Consider the following 25,993-nt stretch of genomic DNA (forward strand, 5'->3'; position numbering starts at 1 on the left):
ACATTTAATCATTCTCTCATACAGTCAGTCATGCACCTACTAAATCCTTCATCCAGACACTTATACATCCACTCATTCTTCAATATGTAAGACATATTTTAACTTTACAGAAACATACAGTCACTGGGTGTTGTCATCAGTGATGTCATCAGTGATGTCATTTGAGATGTCATCAGTGATGTCATCAGTGATGTCACTGACCATGTCATGAATGATGTAATATGTGACATCATTAGCAGTGGATTGCGGGTCCGCGATATATAGTTAGTGCAACTAACTATATATGGAATTTCAATGGTTTTGTGCAAATAAAATAAGGTTTTTTAAATGCTAATCCCTAACTATATATGGTCTATAACCTATGGTTTTTTCAGTGAATATATATATATATATATACACATACATATACACATACATCACAAAGTTGGAGGGCTCAACTGTGTAGTTATAGTTAGGTCAGTATTTCCTTCGGATATGCCTTTTTTGTTTTGCTAATAGCTTTGGCACTGTTTCATCAAACCCAAATCTTCATGAAACTTTCTAAAAAAGTGCTCTTTTTTGCCTAAATTGTGCATGGAAAGTTTGAGGGGTCGAGAATAAGAGGAGGTCCCAAAACACAAAACCCCCATGCATTTCACACAGACTTTTATGGAAAGTGAAATTGCAAAAACTGCTGAACAGAATTACACCAAATTTGGGAGAACTCTAGATCTTGGTCCAGAAAGTGTGCTTTTAGTGATTCGGTGTAAATCCTTTCAGTAGTATTTGAGATATATAGACTCAAAAATATTTGTCTATCTTGACGGTTTGGTTCGAGGGACTCTCGCAAGAGTTCTGTGGTCTTGTGCATTAAAGAATTGAGCCATCTGATTGGTCTAGAGATCCTTTGTTCCCATCGCCATCTTGCTCCTGTGCCCCGCTAGAGTGAGCACTCGGATTGACTGGCTTTAGGAGGAACAGAAACTAAATAACCACCATTACTGTACATGGTAAAATTTTGGATGTGTTGTGAAAATGATGGTAAAAAGCTATGTTAGGGGCATAAATAAAAATAATGGCATCCTGCCCCCTAGTAATTGAGAGGAGGGCTTTAAGGCATATATACTGTGATGAAGCAGGATACTAAAGAATAGAGAGCAGTAGGCAATCTCTCTCTTCAGTCTACTATTCACTTTTGTAACCCTAGGGAGGAGTCTACCTCTAGATGTAGCCCATCATCCCACACTATTACGCTCATCAGCCACCCTGTAGAACCAAATGTTGAATTAAAGTTACAGTTAGGAATTGCAATGAAGTTACATTACATTTAAAAAAGTCCCTAGAAATTCACCAAAAAAACCAAGTTAAAGTGACGTTATAGTTAGATGAACATTTCAGTGACAAAGTAATGTTTTAATCTAAAAACACACAGAAATTCACGAGTTACAATTAATTCAGGTAACTCATGCCCAAAAGTAACTATAACTTCAGCCCTCACCATGCACTGCTAATTACCCCGGATAATACACCGCTCATGATGTTCTATAACATCACTGATAACATTGCTACAACACCTGATATTACATCTTTGATTACAAAACTGTTCATGGCGCGGGCACAAGGTTTTGATAAGTTTAAAACGCTATTTTGCCACTGAAACTTTCACCTAACTACAACAGAAATATAACCTTTGTTTTGTTTTCTTCAGTATATATATATATATATATATATATATATATATATATATATATATATATATATATATATATATATATATATATATATATATATATATATATATATATATATATATATATATACATATATGCAGTAAAAGCTCAACAGGCCCCTGTTGCTTTGATCTAATTCTGCAAAGTGGGGTGCCACTGGAAAAGATTTATCATTTTTTGCTATGGCTCGCATGTGTTCCAAAATTCTTAACATGGTGGGGTTGATGGTACTCCCTATGTAGCGTTTTCCGCAGGGACATTCCAGGCAGTAAATGGTATACTCTGAATTACAATTTAAGAGCTTTTTGATCTCCCTTTTTGGTTTGTTTTCATTAGTTCTTCCTGGGTCGTTTAAAACCTTTTTACTACCTTTGCAGGCTTTGCACCGCAAACATGGAAAGAATCCTTTGGCTTTAGAGAGTTTGGTTGACTGAAGTTTAGAGGAGAAGTGACTGTGGACGAGGTGGTCAGCTAGAGATTGACTACGTCGATACGTAATCAACGGTCTCTCAGGAAGAACTCTTTTAAGCACATGGTCAGTGGTCAAGATGTGCCAATTCTTCTTGAAGATTTGCACTATTTTTCCTGCTTTTGTACTGAAATTTGTGATCATTCTTGTTGGTTCTTCCAACTTCAGTGTCGGTTTGATTACTAAAAGATCTCTTCTATTAATTTTAGAGGCTTTTTCTTCAGCTTGTTTTAATATGCTGTTAGCATACCCCCTGATGTGGAATCTTTCTTTGGTCTCATTTTTAGCTAGTATGAATTCTTCTGTCGCCGAGCAGTTGCGTTTTAGGCATAAGAATTCTCCATAGGGAACGCTCTGTATTAGACTCTTTGGGTGATGACTAGCTGCATGCAGCACAGAGTTTCCCGCCGTTGGTTTCCTATAGAGTCTCGTTTGAATCCTGTCATTCTCTATGTAGACCTCCAAGTCCAAGTAGCAAACACTAATGTCACTGATTGTGGAGATGTATTCCTCAGCTGAGGCACGATCCTCGCGCCAAATCACAAAGAGGTAATCTATGTTCTCGTCCATAAGAGAATTTTCTCAGTCCAGTGGTCGTTGGCCTCACCCCATGCCTCGTGCTTCTCCCACCAGCCCACAAACAAGTTTGCGTAGCTAGGGGAGAAGCACAAGCCCATCGAGGTGCCCCTCGTCTGTTTGTAGAGTTGCCCTGAAAAAAGAAAGATGTTGTGATACAAACAAAATGTAATCATTCCCAGCAGCATAGAGTTGTGTTGTCGATACTTTTCTGGCTTCTTATCAAGAAACCATTTTGCTGCTGCTAGGCCGTTCTCATGGGCAATACAAGCATAAAGATTTACAACGTCCAGTGTGATCAAGAGCATATTGGGTTCCCAGATGATGTTATCCATTTGTCTCAGGAAGTCCTGTGTGTCCCTCACATAGGAGGGTAAGTCTTTCACAATTGGTGCCAAAAAATGATCAATGAAGTGTGACGTATTTTCTAGCAAGCGTCCTGGTGGTCGTTTGGCGTTTTTATGGACTTTTGGCAAATGATAAAACGTTGGTAAGACTGGTGCCTCACATTGCAGAAATAGTAATTCATCCATATTAAGCCCTTCTCGTTTCCATTCTTGCAGCATTTGTTGGAAGTCCCTGGTGCTTTTCACGTATTCGGCTCTTGTGATGATAGTATAACAGTCAGGGTCTCTCAATTTGTCTTAGACTTTCCTGTTCATAATAATCTCTTGAAAAGATCACAATATTTCCTCCTTTATCAGAAGGTTTTATTTCTATGGAGGGATTTTATGGCTTCCCATTCTTTTCTCGTGATGTTTGAGTCTCTCATGTCCATTTTTTCTTTTGCTAGTTTCTCTAAATCAATTTGAATAACCTCATTAAAAACATCAATTGCGTCGTTAGGAGCATTGGGCAACTTCCTGGATTTATTTTTCATATCGCTCGGATCACGAGCCTGTGTGACAATAATATTTTCAGCTTGTGATTCGTTTGTGCTCCACCCCAAAGTATCTTGTGTTAGAATTCCCATATCGGGTGGTGTGTCTGGAAACTCTTTCATTATTTCTATTGTATCTTCGGCCATGTCGTTCACATTTTCACAGCTTGACAGATTCTTTGGTTGTTGTGCGAAGATTTTCTTTAATTTTCGAATATATCTGAATAAGTCAATTCTTGTATTCACAAGATCAAATCACTTGATGGACAAAAGCTTAATCCTTTCTTTAGGACCTTGTCTTCATCCTCAGTTAGAGTTCTCTTCGAGAGGTTTATGATGTTATTGTCCTCTATGCTATTCACCACTTCTTGTGTCTCGATACCCTCCTTGTTACCATTGGTAACAAAAAAAATAAAAAATAAAAAATATATATATTACCTACTGGCGATAGCCAGTAGGTATATATAGTTAGGACCTAGTTACCATAGGAAATTCTGAACATTCTATTGGGAATAACTTTGGCACCGATTGAGGGATCTGCCTGTAATTTTCCTCAAATTTGCCTTGCTGCGCTCCGCTCCTTCCCTGAAAGTTTTGGGGGGATTCGTCAAGCGGGGGCCGAGAAAAAAAGGGGGTCCTAAAACGTGTTTTCCCCATGTTAATTTTCATAGGGACATTCTGACAAGGCTACAGCTCGAATGGCTGAACGGAATTACACCAGATTTGGCAAAATGGTCGGGACTCATATGCAGCAGTGCCTTTTGTATGTTTGGTGAAAATCCCTCCAGTAGTTCTTGAGAAAATTGAATTTGAAATTTTTCAAGCGGCATTTTCCTTGGGACCTTCATACACGGCTACAGCCCGAACGGCTGAACGGAATTACACCAAACTTGGCAAAATGTTAGGGACAGGTATGCAGTAGTGCCTTTTCTATATTTGGTGAACATCCCTACAGTAGTTGTTGAGAAAATTGAATTTGAGCAAATTATATATCTATATGCGCTCACCGTACGCGCACCGTACGCGTAGGTAAGCGTACCGTACGTGTACGCTCGCATACCCTTCTGATTGGCTGGCAGTCGACTGTCAACATTCCAAACTGTCCAAACCAGGAAGTGCTCTCTTGTGCCTCACTTCTCCTGAGAAACAAGATGGCTGCTCAGGTGGTCCCAGAAGGATAATAACATATATAAAAGTTATCCGCTAATAGAATTAGCATTTACAAAACCTTTGAAATTTATTGAAAAAAAATATAGGTTTCACGCCTGATATAGTTAGGAATTAGCATTTAAAAAACGTTGCAAATTCAGTGAAAAAACCTTAGGTTTCAAGCCTTATATAGCCTTATATAGTTAGGAATTAGCATTTAAAAAGCCTTGCAAATTCACTTAAAAAACCATAGGTTTCAGGCCTTATATAGTTAGGAATTAGCATTTAAAAACCTTGCAAATTCACTTAAAAACCATAGGTTTCAGGCCTTATATAGTTAGACATTTGAGATGTCATCAGTGATGTCATCAGTGATGTCACTGACCATGTCATGAATGATGTAATATGTGACATCATCAGCAGTGGATTGCGGGTGCGCGAAATATAGTTAGTACAACTAACTATATAGGAAAGATGCTAATTCCTAACTATATAATGCCTGAAACCTATGGTTTTTTAAGTGAAATTGCAAGGTTTTTAAAATGCTAATTCCTAACTATATAAGGCATGAAACCTATGTTTTTATAAGTAAATATATATATATATAGGCTTTCTATGGTTTTGAACGAGTGAAATCTGAGCTTCACTTTAATGTCCCTGTAACCTTTGGGTTTTTCAGTTAGTTCCTAAGGTTTTTTAAATGTTGTTTCATAACTTCTGGTTTCTTTGAGTGCATTTCTAAGGTTTCTAAAATGTTATTTCCTAACTTTAACATGCAACCTTTGAGAGTAACTGTGTTAGTGAGTGCATGAGTGGCTCAGTAGGTCTGTGAAAGGGTGCATTAGTCTCTGAGTGGGTGTGTGAGTCTCTGAATGGGTCTGGTTGTGGCTGTGTGAGTGGCTATATGGGTCTGTGAGTTGGCGCTTATCCACAATCAAGGCCTTGTGACCAAAAGTTCTGTGATGCACATCATAAGGGGGATATCTTAAAAATCACTTTCCTCACATGTTATAATACCCCTAACATGGACGTGTGAGGAAAGTGATTTCTAAGATATACCCTTATGATTTAAATCATAGAACGTTTGGTCACTGACAACATGTCGCATCCACCTGAGAGACATTTGATCTTATATAAAATATGCAGGACTAAGGTCAGGAGCAGGAGCACACTCTGTTTATGAGACCATTGGTCATTACCAACAGAGACTGAGTGAGTTCTTATTTTGTTGCTTTCTATATTATGATGAATTCATCTTTGATTGTTACAATAATGACTGTCCCCTTGCCTCTTGAGGGTCCTTAGGGGCCAAATAGCCCTCTTGTTACCTCCAGTAAGCCCCACACAGCTGGATGCTGAGAGGTGATCAGACATCATGCCTTCTTTTTACACCACTCTGCAAGCAATTTTGGGCCCTGAGGACTCCAACCCCCAAGGCCTAAACCATTTTAGATTTTTTTAAATAAAATAAAAACGGAGGGGCCGCACACCCCCGAGGCTGAATTCCGCCCCTGGGGACCCCATCCCCAGGGGCTAGGCCTTTTTTCATATTTCTTTTTTTAAAGGGAGGGCTGTGCAGCTCCCTCTGCCCAAAAGCAGTTCTGCTTAGTTGCATGAAAGCGAGAGCGTGTTCCATGCTCTTGCTTCCATGAAGCAAAGCATTGCTTGCTATTGCTATTCTATGCTATTGCTACGGCTTGGCAGGAGCAGTGCTCCCGCCAAGCCGATAGCAAATTGCAATGTCCTGGGTGTGGGTACCCTAGCACATTGCTGATGCAGGCCCTGGGAGGGTGGTGGTCCACAGGGTCATATACGGTTCTGAGATGGGGGTCCCCCTCCCATCTTTTCTTTGGCCTTGGGGCGGTGGTGGTTCCTCGGGTCGGGGGTCCACAACAGAACCCCCAATTTACTTAATTTGTGCTCAATCCATTTAAAATAGCCCCAGGGAGGTAGTGGCCCCCACTTTTGATAAATATAGCCTGGGGAGGTGGTGGTCCCCGGGGTTGCGTGGGGGGTAGGCGCCCCTGACTTAAAAAAAAATAAAGCCCTGTGGGCCCCCTGAGCAGGCCTAGGGGGTAAGGATGTTTCGATCCTGCCCCCTGTTTTTGTTTTTAATCCTTTTTTTACCTTTTTTCTTGTGACTCGGTTCAACCGGTTGGAACTGTTGGCAGCCAATCATATCACTTTGTGTTGATATATTGATATCTGACAAATGTTTACATTTCTCAGCAACTACTGAACAGATATACACCATTTAACATAAAGAATGTTTTCTGGACCAAGAGCTACCTTTTTGCCAAATTTGGTGTAATTCCATTCAGTTCAGGCTGTAGCTGTGTCTAAAGTTTCCTACAGAAATTAACAGGGAGAAAACACGTTTTGGGGCCCCCTTTTTCACGGCCCCCGCTTGATGTATCCCCGAAAATCTCAACACAGGAGTTGACCTGACTGCCCCATTATTTTTGAAAATTTTGCGAAGATTCGTCAAACGGCGCAAAAGATATTAGCAAAAGAAAAAACACTTTTTTGAATGGAAACAAGGTCCTGACTATAACTACCTAATGGCAGCCACCATGTGATCAAAGCCCTCCGGGGCTGTAACGCATAATGGCTGTCTGCTGCGAATGGAAAATTAAGGAAATTTGCAAGCACTCATTTGGTGGTCCGTGCCCCAGTCTTTGTGGAAAATCTGCAAACGTTGGGTGGAGAAGGCAGGATATATATTTCAACACAATCCTTCTAGTCAGATGACAAATGGGCCGTACTCCCGTAGTTTTTGCAATTTTTGTTTTATTTTCTTACATCCTCATTTGCATGGGTATAGGGAGACGACCAACGCGTTTCAGTATCTACATATACCTTGCTCACGATCAACTGACCGCTTGTCACCGCCTTATACATATATTCAAACAGTCATTACATCACTTCCTGTTTGGTGATACAAGTGCCCTATTGCATTCTGGGAGATTTCGTTTTTTATATCTTATGCATGTACTTTAAACATTTGTGACTGTGCTTGCAATGGAATAAGTATTCAGACTAAATTAATGTCATAAACTCAGAGTATGCGACAGAGGAAAAATCAATAATGGATGAACATCAAGTGGTGATTCTATCCAAGAGACCAATTTCAGAAACTGAAACAATGCTATTGAAAAAAGGCATACATTTCTGTCCAACAAAAAGAATGGATTTAGCTCAAGTGAGGATAGATTTACACCTATACATCTGGAAAATCAAAATTGGCAAAGTTCTTCGCGGAAAAACAAGGAAGACCTAAAAGCATAAAAGAAAAATAACATGCATCTTCTTTAGTGGTCAGGGATACAAAAGATTTCATGACACTATTGAATTTAAATGAGAGAGATGGTGAGGAGATCCCCCTACAAATTGCATGCACACAGGAAGGTGCGGGCTAAAGAGGCAAAAAATCGAAATCAAATTTTACCCACAGCTAGCCTCAGGCAACAAAATAGACTTATTTCAAGAAGCTGTAATGCATGATCTTTACAAGTTGAAAGGCTCAAAATACAAACATAATCTAACCAAGTCAGACAATCAGATTGAAATTAAAATGGTTGACAAAGGCGGAAATATAGTGATAATGGAACAAACTGCATACATCACGGAGGCACACCGCCAACTAAGAGACACCAAATACTAGGAAAAACGAAAAAGGAATCCAACAGTGGAAATCAAAGAAATGTTGGATGAGAAACTCTCAGAATGGATGACCAAGGGTCTTATTGATGAGGAGTAACAGAAGTACTTAACAGTAACTCACCCAGTAACAGCTATGATTTATTTTCTCTCAAAATTAAATAAAGATCAAAAGATGCCACCAGGACAACCAATTCTGTTGGCAAAGGGCTCACTTTTGGAACCGGTGGCAAATTACATTGACCACTTTTTACATCCATATGTAACAAAACTCAACTCCTACATACAGGTCACTAGTGACCTCCTAAGGTTATTGCAAAATACACCATGGCAAGACTCGTACCAGCTAGTAACAATGGATGTCATATCTCTTTTCACCAACATAGGGAATGACATGGGTTTGAATGCATGCCATTTCTTCTTACAAGAGAGAAACATACAATTTGGTGACCATAATCAAATGCTTTTGGATATGATCTCAATCTGCCTTACAAAAAATATCTTTCTATTTGGTGACGAAGTATATCGCCAAAACAATGGGACAGCCATGCAATTTTCCTTTAGTCTCAGTTATGCCTTTTGGCAATGGGATGGTGGGAGAAGGAAGTGGCGTGGAACACAAAAAATGATCATGCATTGAATAAAATCATCCGTTGGACATGATTCATTGATGATTTGCTCATCATCTGGGATGGCAGTATGGAAGAATTTCCGGAATACTTCGAAACTATCAACAACAGCACTACAAATTTTAAATTCAGTTTCGAAATAAACAAAGAGCGAATAGTTTTCTTGGATATAGAGATTTACATAAAGGAAAAACAGATACACACAATTTTGCACGGAAAAAGTGCAGCAACAAATGCCACCCTGGAAGCAATGAGGTTCCATCAACAGTCAGTGATCTCCAGCATCCCATGGGGAATTTCTCTGAATCGAAGAATATGCAGTCAGGAAGCAGAATGGCAAAAACATAGTGCTGCAACTTCGGAAAGATTCAAACGAAGAAAATACAACACAGGCATAATTAAAAAATGTTGGGAGCGAACAAATGAGAAAACAAGAGAGGAATGTTTGGTCCAAAAGCAGAAAGAACTAAAAATGGATCCAGAACCGATCAGATTGATAACTGACTATTCACATGAAAGTAAGGAAATTGCCAAAATTTTAAGACGCAATTGGAAAATCTTACAGTTAGACGGTACTGTGAGCAAAATAGTGGGACAACATCCAACGATAACTTACAGGAGAGCTAAGAACTTAAAGGATCACCTTGGTTGATCTTGGTAGGCTGCTTTAGTACAGCTGTGTTCTGGGCTGCTAATAGAGTCTAAGTATACTTTGCGGGGTCTAAAGCCAATAGGCGGGCAGCTAATCAACTAACGGACGCCAAGTATATTACTGCTCGTCAATAAAACGTGGCTATTAAGTGCTATACATAAATACAATTACTGTAGGGTGGTAAGTGCGTAGGAATAGTTTATCTGTAATAGGAACATCGAAGAAGGGCTAGGTGTGACAACGCCAGCCTTGAACAGATAACTGGGTGGCCATCTTACAATGATGACTTGTGCAACTTGTCAGCTGGGTGCTTTTAAACCCATCATTTAACAACATAAGGGCATTACAGCAAAAATCATGTACTCCTATATAAGTCTGATACTGTTCCTAACAGCGACCCCAGGACAACAGCTACTACAGCAATGCAATGCAAATGTGTTTCTCAACTGCGCTGCAGCATCCTGAAAAATATTAGCAATAAGGAATGTTCCATTCACGCAGCACCTGTCACCTGTTTATAAGGTCAGTGGGGCTGTATTAATCAACCTGCCGCTAGCCCCAGCACCCGTAGTGGTCAAAACAGCTGTGCCTAATTAAGGCAGAAGTTGTGGAACAAACAAAGTTGACGAGTTAACTGTGGGAAAATTACAGCTTCAAAGTTGAAAGAGGCATGCTTTCGTATAGCGGAGGGGCGGCCACAATAAAACCAAGATCTGAGGCAGTGCTAAAGTAATGTGGCGCGAGGTGGGAGGGACATGGAGGGGGGCAGCAAGCAAAGGAGTGGGAGGTGCGCCGCAATGATAACAACCCAAAATAGAAATTATCACTTTGCTGCATATGTTTTGCTGTTGTTGGAAAACTCTGCATGTGTCGAAACACTTTGCAGGGTCCTTAATGAAAAGGAAACCGGTATTGCCTACAATACCTGGCAGAAAACCTGCTTAGCCTGTTAAGAAGGGTGAGCTATGTTAAAACAAGCATTTCCAATCTACACAAGACTTATTGCATTGCAAATGGTTAGCAAAATGGGAGGGAGAGTGGGGGGAGAAGGTATGGAGAAGGGGAATACGGGGTGGGGAGCAGGGTAGGAAGCATGGACAACTGGAGGGAGGGCGGAGAGGGGATAAGACACTCCACAATTACCTGTTCCATGTCCTGCTGCGGGCTCCGGCTCCAGCTGCTCCCAGGCCTCAGGCCTTGGACTTCCAGAGGAACAGCACCACCACAATAAAGGAAATAGTACATACCCATATAACAACCAAGTAAAGGGGCCAGTAGCCATGGGAGAATACAAATGATGATATGGCTGTACTAAGGCGGGACTAACAAGCCTCATAATGAATCAGAAGACAGCATTTACAAAGGGGAAACACACAAGCCAATGAAAAATAAGGGTGGGGGAGTGGGCGGGTCTTCTTTCCATACTGAACTACCACAGCTCTTTGCAGGGCACCGCTTGAGCGCTCAACCTTAAAATGGTGTACGCTTTATTTGTTCGATGTGCATGCATAATAGAGCATGCACTTTCTTACAAAAGTAACAAACCAAGGGGCTGGGTCAACGCAGTTTTTTTTTTAACCTTTGCACTATGCTACACAGCATATTGCTCATGCTGTACACCATGACTAGAAGACAATAGTAAAGCAGATAGGTTCCTTATTGGCTTTGCCAGTGCTTGTTTATCACTGGTGTGATCACACTGAGAAGACGACAATTTTCTTTTTTGTGATGATGACGGCAGTACAAAACATTTTGTGGCCTTTAAATATTAATGTACTTACTATTCCACCAGGATGTTTTGGCTTTGAACTATATGACGCCTTTTCTATTTTCTGCTTGTAAACAACTTCTGCTTCTTTGAGCCTGTTAATAAAAAAAGAAAGTGGTGATAGCCATATGAGGCAGCTGCATATTTTGCACTACCAAATGTAAAACCAACAAGTGGCAGGAATTAAATAACAATCCCTAAGGAGACAAAAAAATAACAAACATGCATTGTATTAACAAGTAAAAACAAAGCTAACAGTTCTGACTTTTCTTACATGTGGAAGTGCTTCTTCAATGATTGGCAAGTGTGTATGTGTGTGTGGTTGTATGGATTGGTGAGTGAGTGAATGCAAACTGAGTCAAGGTTTCAGAGAACGACAGATGATACAAAACATTTCCTCCTCTCTGCACTGCTTGGTTTGGGAGGGCATGTCCTATTCAGACATTTGATCTTCCCAGCCCAATTAAGTTTCTTCAGCAGGTGGCATTCATGTCTGCCCTGACACTCTGAAAACAGGTGCCCATGGTGCCCAGCCTCTTTTTCCAGGCCTCTTTTTCCAGGACACTAGCACTCTTTTCCCCAGGTCTTACTGCCTGGTACCCTGCTCTCTCTTCTGGAGGAGATTTTTCCTCCAGCCGACACCTGTCCTTCCTTCCCTGGATAAGAGTGTTCCCTTATGGATACCCTCAGCAACTTGAAGCATTATAAAAAACTGGTTTCGCTGACCACCAATATCCACAGGGTCTTAATTATCTGTATGTAGTGCAAAGGAGTGGTCAGAAAATTAAAATACCTCCCACTTTGAAGCAAAGCTCTTATGGCACCAAGTAAGCAAAGTAAGTCATTGTGACCATCAACAGAAGGGTTCTATTGTCCCTTCCATCCAAGCATTTTCCCAGATATCCTTTCACCTTTCCATCTACCATTTCTCCATTGCACTCTGTCATCTATTCATTCTTTCATCCAATATTTAGTCTTTCACCATTCTGTCAATCCATCTGTCCACCCATCCATATCCAAACCTTTCCATCCATCTCGAAACTATCCCTTCATACATCCTTTCAGCCTTCCATCCCTGCATTCTCCCTGTCACTCATCCACCCACTGTTTTGCTCATCCTCCTACTCATCAATCAATCCATCCATTCACTCATCTATCTACCCTTCCTTCCACCCATCCACACATGCATCCATCCATTTTCTCTCTCACTTATCCATCCTTTCACACACTCATCTATCTACCCATTCACCCATCCAGCCATTCACCCTTTCACTCTTCAATCCACCTAAGCTCATTCCTTTCATTTATCCATGCCTATTTTCACCCATCCTTCCTTGCTCCCATCCTTTCACTCCATCATCTATCATCCACCCTTTCGCTCATCCATTCATCCACTCACTTATTTACCCACCTTTTCTTTGTAATTATGAGCCTTTGTCTGCTAAGTTGTAGACAGATGAGACCCACCCATATTGTAGCTGCTAAAGTGGGGGGTTCACAATGCCCCTGTACAAACCTATCCATCCATCTTCAAATCTATCTATCCACCCTTTCCCTCACCCATTCCTCCAGCCATACTTTTACTGCTTCTATCCATCCTTTCATGCTTCCATCTTCCATTTCACTCAGCCATTCACCCCCTTTTACTCAGCCATCCATCATTTCACTCAGCTATCCTCCATCCATCCACTCATCCATCCTTTTAATTATTCATTAGCCATTCACCCTTTCACTCAACCATCCATTTACCCTTTCACTCACATCCATCGATCCACTCACTTACCCACCCTTTCATGTTAATTATAATCCTTTGACTGTTGAGCCGCAGTCAGAAGAGGACCATCAAGAACTCCACCAGAGTATGTCTCTGCCTGGTTGTGGATTGATTGTCTGGATTTGAAAGCAATAGGATCTAGGGAATGTCTTGACCCAGGGGAGGAGGTGAGACAGCAACAGGCTGACCTGCATCTGGAGTATAGAGGAGTTGTAACCTCTAGAGGTGAAGAGGCCTGGGTTGCTGCTATAAAACAATTGTCCCATCTCCTGCTGGGGACTGAGACTCCAGAACCCCCCTGATCAAAGGAAGAAGGTGTCACAGGCAGGGGGCACCCAGAACTAGTTCGAACAGGGGTCATTGTCCCCCTGAAACGAAAGACTTCAGAGCCATTGGGGGGTATAACTAGGAGATCTGAAGCCCCTGAACTTTGGAGAATCGCTTGATCAAGATTGAACAAGACTGGAGCTACTTCGTGGTCAAGTGGAACCTTTGCGAAAGAAGAAACAACAGAAGAAGCTGAAGGAAAGAACATTTGCTGTGTGTTATGGGGCTGGCCTGCAGTTTGCTGTTTTAACCAAGATAAGGCTAAAGGTACTTTGCTGTGTCCCACTGCTTGAAAGGACTTTACTGTGCTGTGTCCTGAAGTAACGTATCCTTAAGGGCCCGAGATGAGCTGGGTCCCTGTTGTGTAACACAGGAACACCATAGTTTCCCGGAGAGTCTCAGGGATGCTGTCTGTGCGTGCTTTGTGCAGCCTGAGACCCTCGTAAGCAGTGTCCTGTGATCGTGAGCACCTGAAGTCCAAGCGAGGATCAGCGATGTGGTGTGCGTGTTTTTTTTGCAGCCTGAACCCTTTGTGAGGATTGTCCAGTTATTGTGTGCACCGGAATGCAAGTGAGTCTCAACGACGCTGTGTGCGTGTGCTTTGTGCAGCGTGAGACCTTCATGAGGATTGCCTTGTTATTGTGCACACCTGGAATCCAAGTGAGTCTCAATGACGCTGGGTGCGTGTGCAGCGTGCGATCTTCATGAGGATTGAATTGTTATCGTGCACCCGGAGTCCAAGTGAGTCTCATTGACGCTGTGTGCGTGTGCTTTGTGCAGAATGAGACCTTTGTGAGGATTGCCTTGTTAACGTGCACCCAGAGTTAAAGTGAGTCTCAGTGACGTTGTGCGCGTGTTCTTCGTGCAGCCTGAGACCTTCGTGTGGAGTGCCCGGTGATCATGCACCCGAAGTTCAAGGGAGTCTTAGCGACACTGTGTGCATATGCCATGTGGCAGGCTGAGATCTTCGTAGCAGTAGCGGGCCAGACCGGCAGCCCCAGAGGAGCTGAGCCGCCGACCCGAGCCTGCTGTTTCCTATTCACAAAGATTGCATCGGAGGCCTAAGTCACTCGACGAGGAGAGGAGAGTGAGTACGCACCCCCAGATATTGTGTGGCGATGCCTGTGGCGGGGTGCGGACTCGGAGGAAGACGCTCTCGGCCTCTCTCTCATTCTGGCAGTGCAAGCCTCTGCTTCGGCTCGTATCACGGCCCGTATTGCCAAGGGAGTGGCAGTACCGGGGCCGGAAAGCGGAGCTGCACTTTTTCTTTACACCATACCTGTGTTGGGGGCAACTGTTGAATGAGGCTGACTGCAAGTCAGAAGGAGTGCCGGAGAGACTCTCTACGGATCCGGGATCGGTGCCGGAGTGTAGTACGCATTATCTTATTTCTCCCTAACGGAGTACCTGATTGTCGGATTACACATTGCATAATTTATGCATAACCTGATTAGTGTATTATGCATTATATTATCCCTGCATAACGAACTACCTGATTAGTGTATGATGCATGGCATTATTTCTGCATAATGAACTACCTGATTGTCGAATGCCGCATTGCATTGTTTCTGCATAACGAACTACCTGATTAGCGTATTACACATTGCATTATTCCTGCATAACAAACTATCTAATTAATGTATTACGCATTGACTTATTTCTGCGTAACTATGTACCTGGTGGTTGTATTACGCATTGCATTATTTTTACATTGCAAAGTGCCAGATGGTTTTATTACGCATTGCATTATTTTTACATTGCAAAGTGCTGGATTGTTGCATTATGCATTGCATTATTGTTACATTGCAAAAGTGCCTAATATTAGCATTACGAACTGCATACCATGGTATTAGGATTACAGTGGAATGTTTAGAAGTGCTCATTAATATCGTCAGAACTTACACGGGCTGGCTGGCCTAACAACCAGCCAGGAGAAATATTACCTATACTCATATGTTGGATTTATATCATGTGGTCTTATTGTATATCATTTTACATAATATTTATACTCATTTTTATAAAACTTGGGTTTGTTCTATTTGTGGTGTCATCATTGGGTTCCTGTGAGCGTGGTTGCAAATACTTTACAAATTTGCCTTGAAGATAAGCCTGACTGCTCGTGCCAAGATACCAAGAGGGTGAGCGAGGGCTATCTTAGAAGGTAACCTTACTTTCCCAGACGTGGAAATGCGGGTCCCTATTTATCCTAAGGTACCTACCCCAGCCAACCAGGGATCCCGGGTCTAACATCTGTTGGTCAGCGATGTTGGATTTGTATTAGCTAATTCACGCACAGTGTTTGGTGTACATCACAAGTTTAGCGCAGACCACGATGCAACCACATATTGTGTTCTTCATTTGTTGGTTTTATTTTTGAGCAACCTTTAAGCCACACATCATATCTCAGAGGAGCCAGGTAGCCAGTGAGGCTGCAGAATTAGAGTTCGACATTGAGGCATTGCTTACGTACAAAGTTGATCAATTGAGGCAATTCTACAGAGCTTCGGAGTTGTCCCATGAAAAGTAGCGCCAAGAAGGAGGAGCTGCAAATGGCCATGAGGGCCTTTTGGGAAGCCAAAGGGGCTCAGGAGGCGGTGATGTTGAGGTTGATGAGGATGACCCAGGGAATGGATTTGGTCCACAAGATTTGCCAGTGGAGGGACCAGCTTCTGGGGCTGGTAGTAGCCATTCAGGGAGGAGTTTTTCCCCAGAGGAGCTGGAGGAAAACCAAAGGGTCAGAGACCATGAGTTGGAGGTTTTAAAACGTAAAACTCAAGCAGAGAAGAAGAAGCTGCTCATTGAAAGTGAAAAGCGAGCAGAGGAGAGCAGGAAAGCTCTCACCTTGGAAGCAAAAAAGATGATCTTTGCTCAAGAGTTAAGCATGAGGGAACTGGACATTAAGGTTAAAAAGGCAGAGTCCAGTCCAGTTTGAATGGTGGCAGCGTACAGCCAGTGCCAAGTGAGGATGAGTACAAGCATGCACTGGATCAGTTGGTGAGCATGGCAAATTATTTGAAGGGGTTGCTCAACCATACCCATAGGGAGCCTAGGCCCAGTAATTGTTTTCCAGGATTGCGCCAAACCGTGTTAGGGTGCAAGCACTTTGATTCTCGGGAGCTGGTGAGACCACGTGGCCCCCCCCCCCCCAAAAAAAAAATAAGGCTGTCCAGGCCCCGGGTAAGGAGTTCCTGGGACCATATTTGGGCTCTGGAGAGGGCCACGCAGCCCCCCTCCTAACATTTTTATAAAAAAAAAAAACAAGGCTGCCAGGCACCGGTAACTCGCCGGAGGCCCAGTCCCCTACCTGCAGCACTCTGCAAATGTGCCCCCTGGCGCGTTCAAAATTGGGGAATTAATTCCCCATGAATACTGAGGGTACCTGGGGGCCAACGAGCCCACCAGGTACCTCCAGTAAGTGCCATATAGCTGGTTTGCAGAGAGGTGGCATGAGGCCATGCCCCTTTTTACACCACATTGCAAACGCCCCTCTTAGTTCACTACTGGCGGGGCGATGAGGTCCTCTTGTATCCTGAGGACCTCAGGACACAAGTTGACTACATCCCCCAAGCAGCAGTGCACAAGGATTCACGTTTGCAGAGTGGTGTAAAAAGGGTGTTTGGCCATGGACCGATCTCTGCAAACCAGCTAGTTGACCCCCAGTGATGTCAGTGACCATGTCATGAATGATGTAATATGTGACATCATCAGCAGTGGGGGCCCAAGTTATAGTTAGCTGAGTTAGTGAATATATACATACATACATACATATATATATGTGATCAAAGGCATTCGTGCCCGAAACGCGTCACTGATGTTTACTTGGCAATAAAGACGAAAGATTGTTTGCCAACGAGAGTGGTCTGTTCTCCTTCTTTGCCGGTTTCGTTGGGACTTCAGGTGGCCTGTAGAATCGCTTGTGACATATATATCGCCTCATAACGGGATACAGTTGTCAAGCACGCTAGATCACAAAATTGATCAAACAGGAATGGCCCATAATACTTACAGACCATGTACTTAAAGACATCATGCCTAAATCCCCTACGGTTACATATGCAATGTGCAATGATTTGGTGTGCAGCAGCCCAGAGACGCTAAAAGAGGACAATTGGTTGTCCCCCGGTAAAGGGGTTTCTTCGTTGCAGCAGCTGCCGGGCGTGCAAGTTTGGGGTGAACGTTAAAACCTACCCAACCCCATTTGATATTACACCTATCACTTTGAAAGATCATTATACTTGCCGCACCTAACTAGCCGTCTATGTACTAAAATGCAGCTGTGAACTTACCTAGTAGGTAGCACCAAATTACCGGTGCACATGCGCATTTTACAGCATCTGACGGCGATAGTTAACGCCGACCCCAGCTATCCCGTAGCCCGGCATTTTAAGAGTGTTCATAACCAAAACCTCAATAATCTAAGATATTTTGTTATTGATGCTGTCAACCCGAGTAAAAGGGGTGGGGACTATGAAAAACGCCTCTGACAGCTTGAATCAAAGTATATCGTGCTCCTTAATAGCAAAAGTCCGGGAGGTTTAAATATGGGGGAGGATCTCCATAATTTCATGTAATCGAGTTATGGCAATGGATGATCCTTTTTACAATTTGCTTAAATGCCATCCATACCCCGTTTACATTCTTTCAACTGTAGTAATAATCTTATAATAAAAGGTAGGGCCCCTTAGAACTCCGCAGCATAATGACATGTATTTTCACAGATGTCTGTCACCTCATACTGTTAAAAGACACTTTGAGGCAGCACAATGTGGAAAACCAAAGACTCTGACATTTATGTATTGTTTATTATTTGCACATCACATCTATGTGAACCATAGATTTTGCACTTCCCTTAGGGTACTCACTAATTCTTTGTGGTTCCCTGTTTTAGCACCTCAGCACTTTAGAGTAAAACCGTAGATAGAGGTGATGCACACACATTGAATATGCCCTCTCTTTGCACTTACAATAACCAGAGGAAGTTAATCCTCTGGGGATTGAGGTCGACAAAAATAATTATATAAACATATCAAAGGGTCTTCAAGTATTTTTACAGACAATTGACTACCAAAAAGGTTTGTGTTTAGAATAAAATTATTTTTGTTTAAAGACCAAATCAACCATGTGTCAAAAGGGGACATAGCTTTAGCAATGATGCATTATTATTGATTTGTCAAATATCAGGGAAATGTATGCAGTTTTATAACTTAATTTGTTTATTCTTAACATCGTATATACATAGCACGTTATTAACATGATATGCAAGTCACGATGTTTTATGATTGTACACTATCAATTTCGGTGTATTTTATGTAAACCAACAAATTAACATGCAGCATATGGATGATGCACTGTGTTAAAATGGCGCCCATAGAAACGTTTAGTGGAAGACTATATGTAAAGCATGGTCTTTGGTCTATGTTTACTTTTTTCAATTGAATTGGTGCGTTTTTGTGTGTGTAAACCTCTGTTAAATAACAGTCACTCCATCACTCCCCATCAGTGAGCAAGGACGTGAAGTCCGAAACGCGTCTGATGGCTTGCACCACAATTAAATAAATACTTTTATAATTGGAAGACTGATTTGGGCGAATTTCTGTAGTCTGTGTACTTGTCGGTGCGCTGAAGCACATTTGCGACCAGTCGGATTTTCATATATATATACACACACACACACACACACACAAACATACAACTATATATTTTTTTTGCTGCCCCAGATTCTACCTCCTCAGTGCACTCCCGTGTGGTTGCTTTTTGCGGGTGGTGCGCCTGCAACAATAACTGCTTCAATCTCTGTGTAACCTTTCACACACAAAAAAAGTACACAATTGTGCTTACATTACATCCACCGGCTATGGACATTATAACCTGAGAGTAAGAAAAGAGCACAGTTTAGAAGAGGGTAGTCTAGATAAAGGAGGGGAGGGAAAGCACCAGGAGAACAACTTTGTGCGCAGTTATGAAAATAAAGAGACATATCTAAAGAACGATAATAAAGTGAGCAAGTATTGGTTGACATGAAATCGAGGGAAGCTGAATTAGTCGGAGGCAGTATCTGGGGTGTAAGAATCCAAGGATAAGAGGTAAGCTCGGAGGAGTGCCCAGATGTCCTTAAGTCTGAAGATTAGTGGCTGCAATGTGGCATATAGTTCAGTAGTAGTATCGTAGTTTGTCATGTCTTTCAATCAATTGTCAGCAATGGGTGTTTTAATGCTGACTCAGAAGAGGGCTTTGCACCGCTTAGCTAGCAAAGCCATGGCAATGAATGGTCTGAGACCAGGGCCCAAGGTTTTGACATATATCCTATGAGTGCCATGAGTGGATCAGGATCAGTAGCGTGCTTCAACATAGTAGAAATCAAAGCAAATATAGCATTCAAATAAGCAAGAATAACATTACAATTCCAAATGAGATGTACAAAGTCGACGTGTTCAGTTTCACACTTTGGGCAACAATGTGATTGTGAGGGGTCAAATCGCGCTAGGACCTTTGGAATGGTATATGCCCGCAGGAGTAACCTATAATGAAGTAGTTTGTGCCTACTGATAGTGGATACAAATTTAGTTTGTGTGCAGCAATAAGACCAAGTTTTATGAGGGATTGAGAAGCCCAAATCATGCTCCCAAGCTGCTCGGGATGCAATTGCACACATGGCTTTTAGTGAGAGGCAGGAGTGGTAGAGACAGGACTCTAGTCTGGTGCTATCAGGTCCTCCGGGTAGGGTTTCCCACATAAAGCACTGTGGAGGTGAAGACAAACAAATTCATCCATAGAGGACGGGGTGTCTGTAGCCCCAAAGGCAGTATGTATGTCTACTTTGTCATTCGTAAAAATGTTGCCAATAGTGTGTAGCTAGTGGGCGGAAAGTGGGCATTCATTGTACGAGTGTTTCCTGGGTCATTGGTAGTCATGGATTGTTTAGAAGGGGATTAGCCGGTGAGTATACGAGGTAGGCGCTTAAATACATATGAAGCCTGGACCACACCCAACATGCTGTGGGTTGGGCGTGCATGTCCGATGGTTAAAGCAGCAAGTTGTTAAATGGGAGTGAAGATAATGTGAGCTGATCAGCCTGGTCCTGTTCTGATTTTAGGTATGGAAGTCTGGTGTCACAGTGGTACCAGTAGTAGGAGAAATGGCTCCGCCTAACCAGGTAATATCACAGGAAATCTGGAACGCCAAAACCATCTTTAGCGTATTGGAAGGTTAGTGTTTCCCACTTTATTCTGGAATGGCGGCCAGCCCATTTAAGACTGTTTAAAAGGCTGCACAGAGTGGGGAAAAAGGAGTTTGGTCAATGCAATCGGGAAGTTCAGAAATAGGGAGAGAAAGCGTGGAAGCACTACCATCTTGAGAATGGTAATCCTCCCCACTATAGATAGTGGTAGTCGAATCCATCTGTCAGTCTGAGTGGTGAGTTTGTCAATTGCAGGGCCATAGTTGTGGTGAATTACCTCTTTTTTCAACCTATAAAGCATGATGCCAAGTTACTTAGGGGGATCATTACACCAGCAAAGAGGGCATTCTAACGTACAGGGGCAGTGGCGTCCGTAAGCAGGAAGAGCTCAGATTTACTCCAAGAGAGAGAGCCCCATATCATATTATATCCTGAATGATGGAGGGGAGGTATTTGGGTGGGATGGAGGGTCCCGTACAAATAGAAGGATGTCATCGGCGTATACAGAAGCCAAGAGGGGTCCCTTATGGAACTGGAGTCCTCTGTGCATATGTCCCTCCTGCAGATGCCGAATCAGGGGGATCTAAGATTATGATAAAATACAAGAGGGAAAGGGGCATCCCTGATGAGTGTCTCGTGAAACAGGGAAGGCATCAGGTAGTTGATCGTTCACTTGCAACCGCGCCAAGGGTCCAGCTTAGAGGAGGATGGTGAGGTCACAAAAGCTTCATGGAATTCCTAATTTAGTTAGGGTTGACTTTTGGAATGGCCACTTCAGAGAATCAAAGGATTTTTTTGAGTCAAGGAGCGCGTATGGAGGGGGAAAATTATCTGTTCCAGGAGCAGGGCCAAGCGTGTTGCAATGACTTTAGCCGGAATTTTCTTGTCATAGTTCGGGTGGGCTGCATTACCATGCTTAATGAGAAGGGTGATAACTGCCTCATTTAATGTGGGTGGAAGAATACCGTCATCAAGGGTCTCGTCATAATCCTCAGAGAGGTACGGGATTAAAACATTTTTAAAGGCTGTAGAAAAGTTGTCTATAGAGCTGACATGGCCAGGGGTCATAACCCACCAAAGGCATTGATTGCCTGTGTGATGGGGGACGCCAGAAATGATAGATGCCCATCAGTGAGCCATACCATCGCTATCTCGGCCAGGTAATCGCCTATCACCTCACTGTCACCAGTCACCACATGGTATACAATTGCTGATAGTAAGCTAGGAATGTATGAACTACTGATGCTGTCAGTGACAGTTGTGTCCTCCTCAGTAAGAAGACTAGCAATAACGGTTCTCTGATTGCTGGGACGTAGTAATCGCGCTAGGGTGCGACCCGGTCATTCACTGTAGAGACTGACAGGGGCATACCTACCCAAAAAGGCCAGTTTGCTGTCTACAAGGTCTCAAAATTCCAGCAGGGAGTCAAAGCCAGTGTCAATGGCCTGGAACCCAGCATGCAACTCCACCATTATGACTGGTGTGCCATCAAAGGATATAGTGACAAAGTTAGTATGGGAAGGGTGCTCTGTATTAGATAAGGAGTGTTGATGATGTGGGCCTCTTACCGGGTCAAATGCCAGCTTCTTTTGTTTGGGGTCACTGCGCCCACTGTGCGAAGTTATGCATTGAAGGATTGTTATGTGGGTGCTGGGTGTGGTACGCGGCTCAAGTCTTGAGGCAACTTTCCCATAGATGGGTCAAAGAGTAGGCCGCAGACCAAGGTAGAGTATATGCAATTCACAGGAGGTCAAGTCAAGCAAGATGACATGCAGTAGTCAGTGATTTTGCTTCCTGTTGGACTTGGCCCTTCTGGCAGGTTCACCCCTGAACTTTTTGCCTAGTGATTTCTGGTCTTTGCGCACTTTGACACTGTGGCGCAGTGTAAAGGGCGTGCTCTCCCTGAGTGCATGTGTGAGATTGGCCTGCTCTCCCATAGGAATGCATTGGGAATGTCTGTGTCCCTGGTAGTTCCTGATGTGTGAGGCGTGCATGGTCAAGTTTGGTATGTGTGAACTCGTGAGAGTGAATGCTGCGCAATGGTATGTGCGGCGTGCATGTGTCTTGTGCGGAAGCGCCACTTCTAGGAGTTGGCATATTAGTGTAAAATATGCCTGGCGTGTGATTGGCTGGAGCTGGCTGGGATGCCAGGCTCCAGGAGTCTGTGTGGGTCTGCCCCGGTGGTGAATGGAGAGATTAGCATGCTGATGTGAGGGAGGGGCTGTACCTGTGTCCTGAATGAGGCTGGGTTTCCTCCACACAATGCTAGCTCCGCCCCCTGTGGTGCGTCTAATGACCCAAGCCCTGCCAGTGAATAGAGAGGGTGGGTGAGCCCATCAACAGTGCTCACAGACCAGCTGCGACTGGTTCTGCCCCCACCCTGCCCAAAGACAAAGGATATGTCTGTATAAAAGGAGGCTGTGACCTCCTGAAAGATGTTCTTGTTCTTAACTTGAATCTGACCAGGGGCATGCTGCTGCTGGGGCCCGGGGGAAGGCTTGCCTCCCTGGGCCCTGCCCAGCCCCTGGACTCCTGAAGGACTTTTGCTGGACTTGTGTTTCCCCTGAAGCGCCTGGAAGCGCTTTATTTTGTATGCCAGCGCTGGGAGCGCTTTATCTGCCTGAGGGCACCTGGGAGCGCTGTGTCTGTGCTTCTAGCGCTTAAGAGCGCTTTATTTTGCATTTAGCGCAGGGAGCGCTTTAAATTGCCTTTTAGCGCTGAGGAGCGCTTTACTTTTGGAAGCCGGTGCCCACCCGGCATTTGCTCTAGTGCTGAGCCCCTCGAGTGCCCACCTCGAGTTATTATTGATTTCGTCATTTGAGCGGCTGCCCACGCCGCATTTGCCCGTGGAATCACCGCTGCAGCCCGGAGGAAGCAGCACCCGCCTTCAGCCCGGGCCGCGCTGGGATTGGCCCGGCCGGCCAAGCCTCCCGCCGCGTCATCGGGGGAGGAGGAGATCCCTGGAAGGCAGGAAGCCCCCCGTAGCACGATCCCGCACTGTTGCTTGTTTGGGAGCCACGAGGGGCATTCCTTTGTTGAGCCTAGGAGGCTCCCCCGCCAGAGCGAGGCTCCCCCCAAGGCCGCATCCAGTATTTCGAGCCTAGAGAGGCTCTGAAGGGCATACTTGATTTTAGAGTCTCCCGTGAGGGACTCCATCGTTGTGAAGGGCACAGGGGTGATAGAGCGGCCCCACTTGGCAGCGGGTCGCTCACCCTGGTGTCGGCCCATTTGGTTTACGAGCCCAGAGAAGGCTCAAGGTGCCCCATTTGTTTTAGAGCCCTGTGAGAGGCTCACAGCCCACATTTGTTTAGAGCCTAGAGAGGCTCTTTGGGTGCCATTTGTGTTCAGAGCCCAGAGGAGGCTCCCGGGGGCATCTCCTTCTGCCCCAGCCATGTCTTGAGCCTGTGAGGCTCCAACGTTGCCCGCATCTTCATCATAGCTGCCCAGCACTTTGTGGGCAGCTGCTACGTTTAGGTTTTGGCGCAGTGGCGCAACCTGGACCCTGGACTTTGATGTAAGTTCTATGCTAATGTGATTTATGCGAAGTGTTCTTTGCTGCACCTCTGAATGTGTTGTAGATGCATCATGTGCCTTGTTCCTTACACCGCTGAACGTGTGTTGATGCGTCATGTGTTCCTTACACCGCTGAATGTGTTGTTGATACATCATGTGTTTTCCTTCCCAGGTCTATACCCCTAAATGTATGGTGATATTTAGCTGGTTGTTCTTGCTAGTACAGGTGGTGCTAGTGAGGTCCTGGCTCCCTGCGTGACCTGTTCCTAAGGTGGTTAGGATTGCATAGGGGGTACTTACCTGATTACCAGTAGTTACTGATTGTGTGCTATTTTGTGCTACAGTGATTTTCTGTTATGTGCTAAGTGATATTCCAAGGGCTTGATACTGAGCTCGCCTCCTGACCAGAGTCCCAGGACCAGTGGACTCTAGTGTGCCTTCCCTGACAAATTGCTGGGACTTGTCTGATCTCTCTTGGGCCCCTGGGGCCTCGCTGAAATGTGCCTTGCTCATTCCCCTCGGCAGCTCGTGCACGGCAGCCCGTCCAAGCCTCGAGCAGCGCCGCTCTCCCCTGAGCCGCGCCGCTTCGCTGGGTCGCCCGCATCCTGCCTTCCCCTGCTCTTCTGAGCCGCACACATTGGTCGCCCCAGAGAAACGCTTGTACCCTGCCGCCTGCCCGCTCAAGCCTCGAGCCGCGCCACTCTCCCCTGAGTCGTGCCGCTTCGCTGGGCCGCCCACTCAAGTTTACTATGGAGGTCACTCGCATTATCCCTGCAACCAGGACGGAAGGTACTGCCCGTTAGGCTCTATGTTCTAAGTTCTAGGCCTACAAGTATTGTATTCTAAGTTCTAAAAGTGCTGATTCCTGACAGTGGTCCAAGTGGCCCTGTCTTGTACATATCCCCTGTAAATTCTGCCCGTGCTTGTTGGCACATTGTAAAGTGTGTGTTTTATCTAATGTGTTTTGGTGTAATACAAAGGCTATTTTTATATATAACCTTGTGTGGAGTTTCCTTTGTGGTGGGTCTTGGGTGTTGTTGCTGGGGTGCGTGCGCAAATACTTAACTCATATCGCCTCCAAGTTTAGCCTTGCTGCTCGCGCCACGTTACCTAGAGGGTGAGCAGGGGTTATCTTGGCGTGTAACTCCCTTGCCCTGACTTAGAAGTGGTGGTCTCTGACTGACTTTGGCGCAAGCCCTGGCCAGCCAGGGATCCCATTTCTAACATTTGGACGCAGCGGTGAGGATAAGGATTTGTGTTTGCGTTGTACCACAGTGGCAACTGGCCGCACTACAAAGCTCTGCATTTTAGATAAATCACATTTTGGGGATTATTGTATGGAGTTTGCTAAAAATGTCATTTCTGTGGAAATGTGTTTCTTGTGCACTTTGAGTTAGGTGCCCCTAGCTCGGAAGGGTAGATCATCCCCCTAAGTGTAGTGTGTTTTCTGGATTCACCATGAGGGTGGGATCCAGTGGTTGCAGCATAAATGTGTTCAGTGCATGTGTCCCCCGTCCCTGCCCTGGAGTTATGGTACCTGTGTCACGTGTGGTCAGGTTGAGAAATCAGGGGTGGTAGAAACTGCCTTACCAGTCTGGGGAGGGGTGTGTGTGGATGAATGGTGTGTGGCACTAGACGTGTGTGTGAGTTCTCTGGATGGGGAGCTTGCTGAATGCTTGTGTACTCTTGTTTTGCTCAGATACCTAAGTT

The 25,993-nt window shown here is 44.2% G+C and overlaps 1 protein-coding gene across 1 annotated transcript in view; it reads right to left on the bottom strand.

Annotated features, from left to right (window-relative positions):
* LOC147708856 (uncharacterized) overlaps positions 1-25,993 on the bottom strand; it is a 632,993-nt gene that overhangs the window by 29,882 nt on the left and 577,118 nt on the right. The window contains exon 20 of the mRNA XM_086925786.1: positions 11,506-11,587. Within this exon, the coding sequence (XP_086781912.1) occupies positions 11,506-11,587 (82 nt within the window). The remainder of the gene's footprint in view (positions 1-11,505; positions 11,588-25,993) is intronic.

Source organism: Lissotriton vulgaris, chromosome 6 (assembly GCF_964263255.1).
Source record: "Lissotriton vulgaris chromosome 6, aLisVul1.2, whole genome shotgun sequence".
Taxonomy (NCBI): Eukaryota; Metazoa; Chordata; class Amphibia; order Caudata; family Salamandridae; genus Lissotriton; species Lissotriton vulgaris.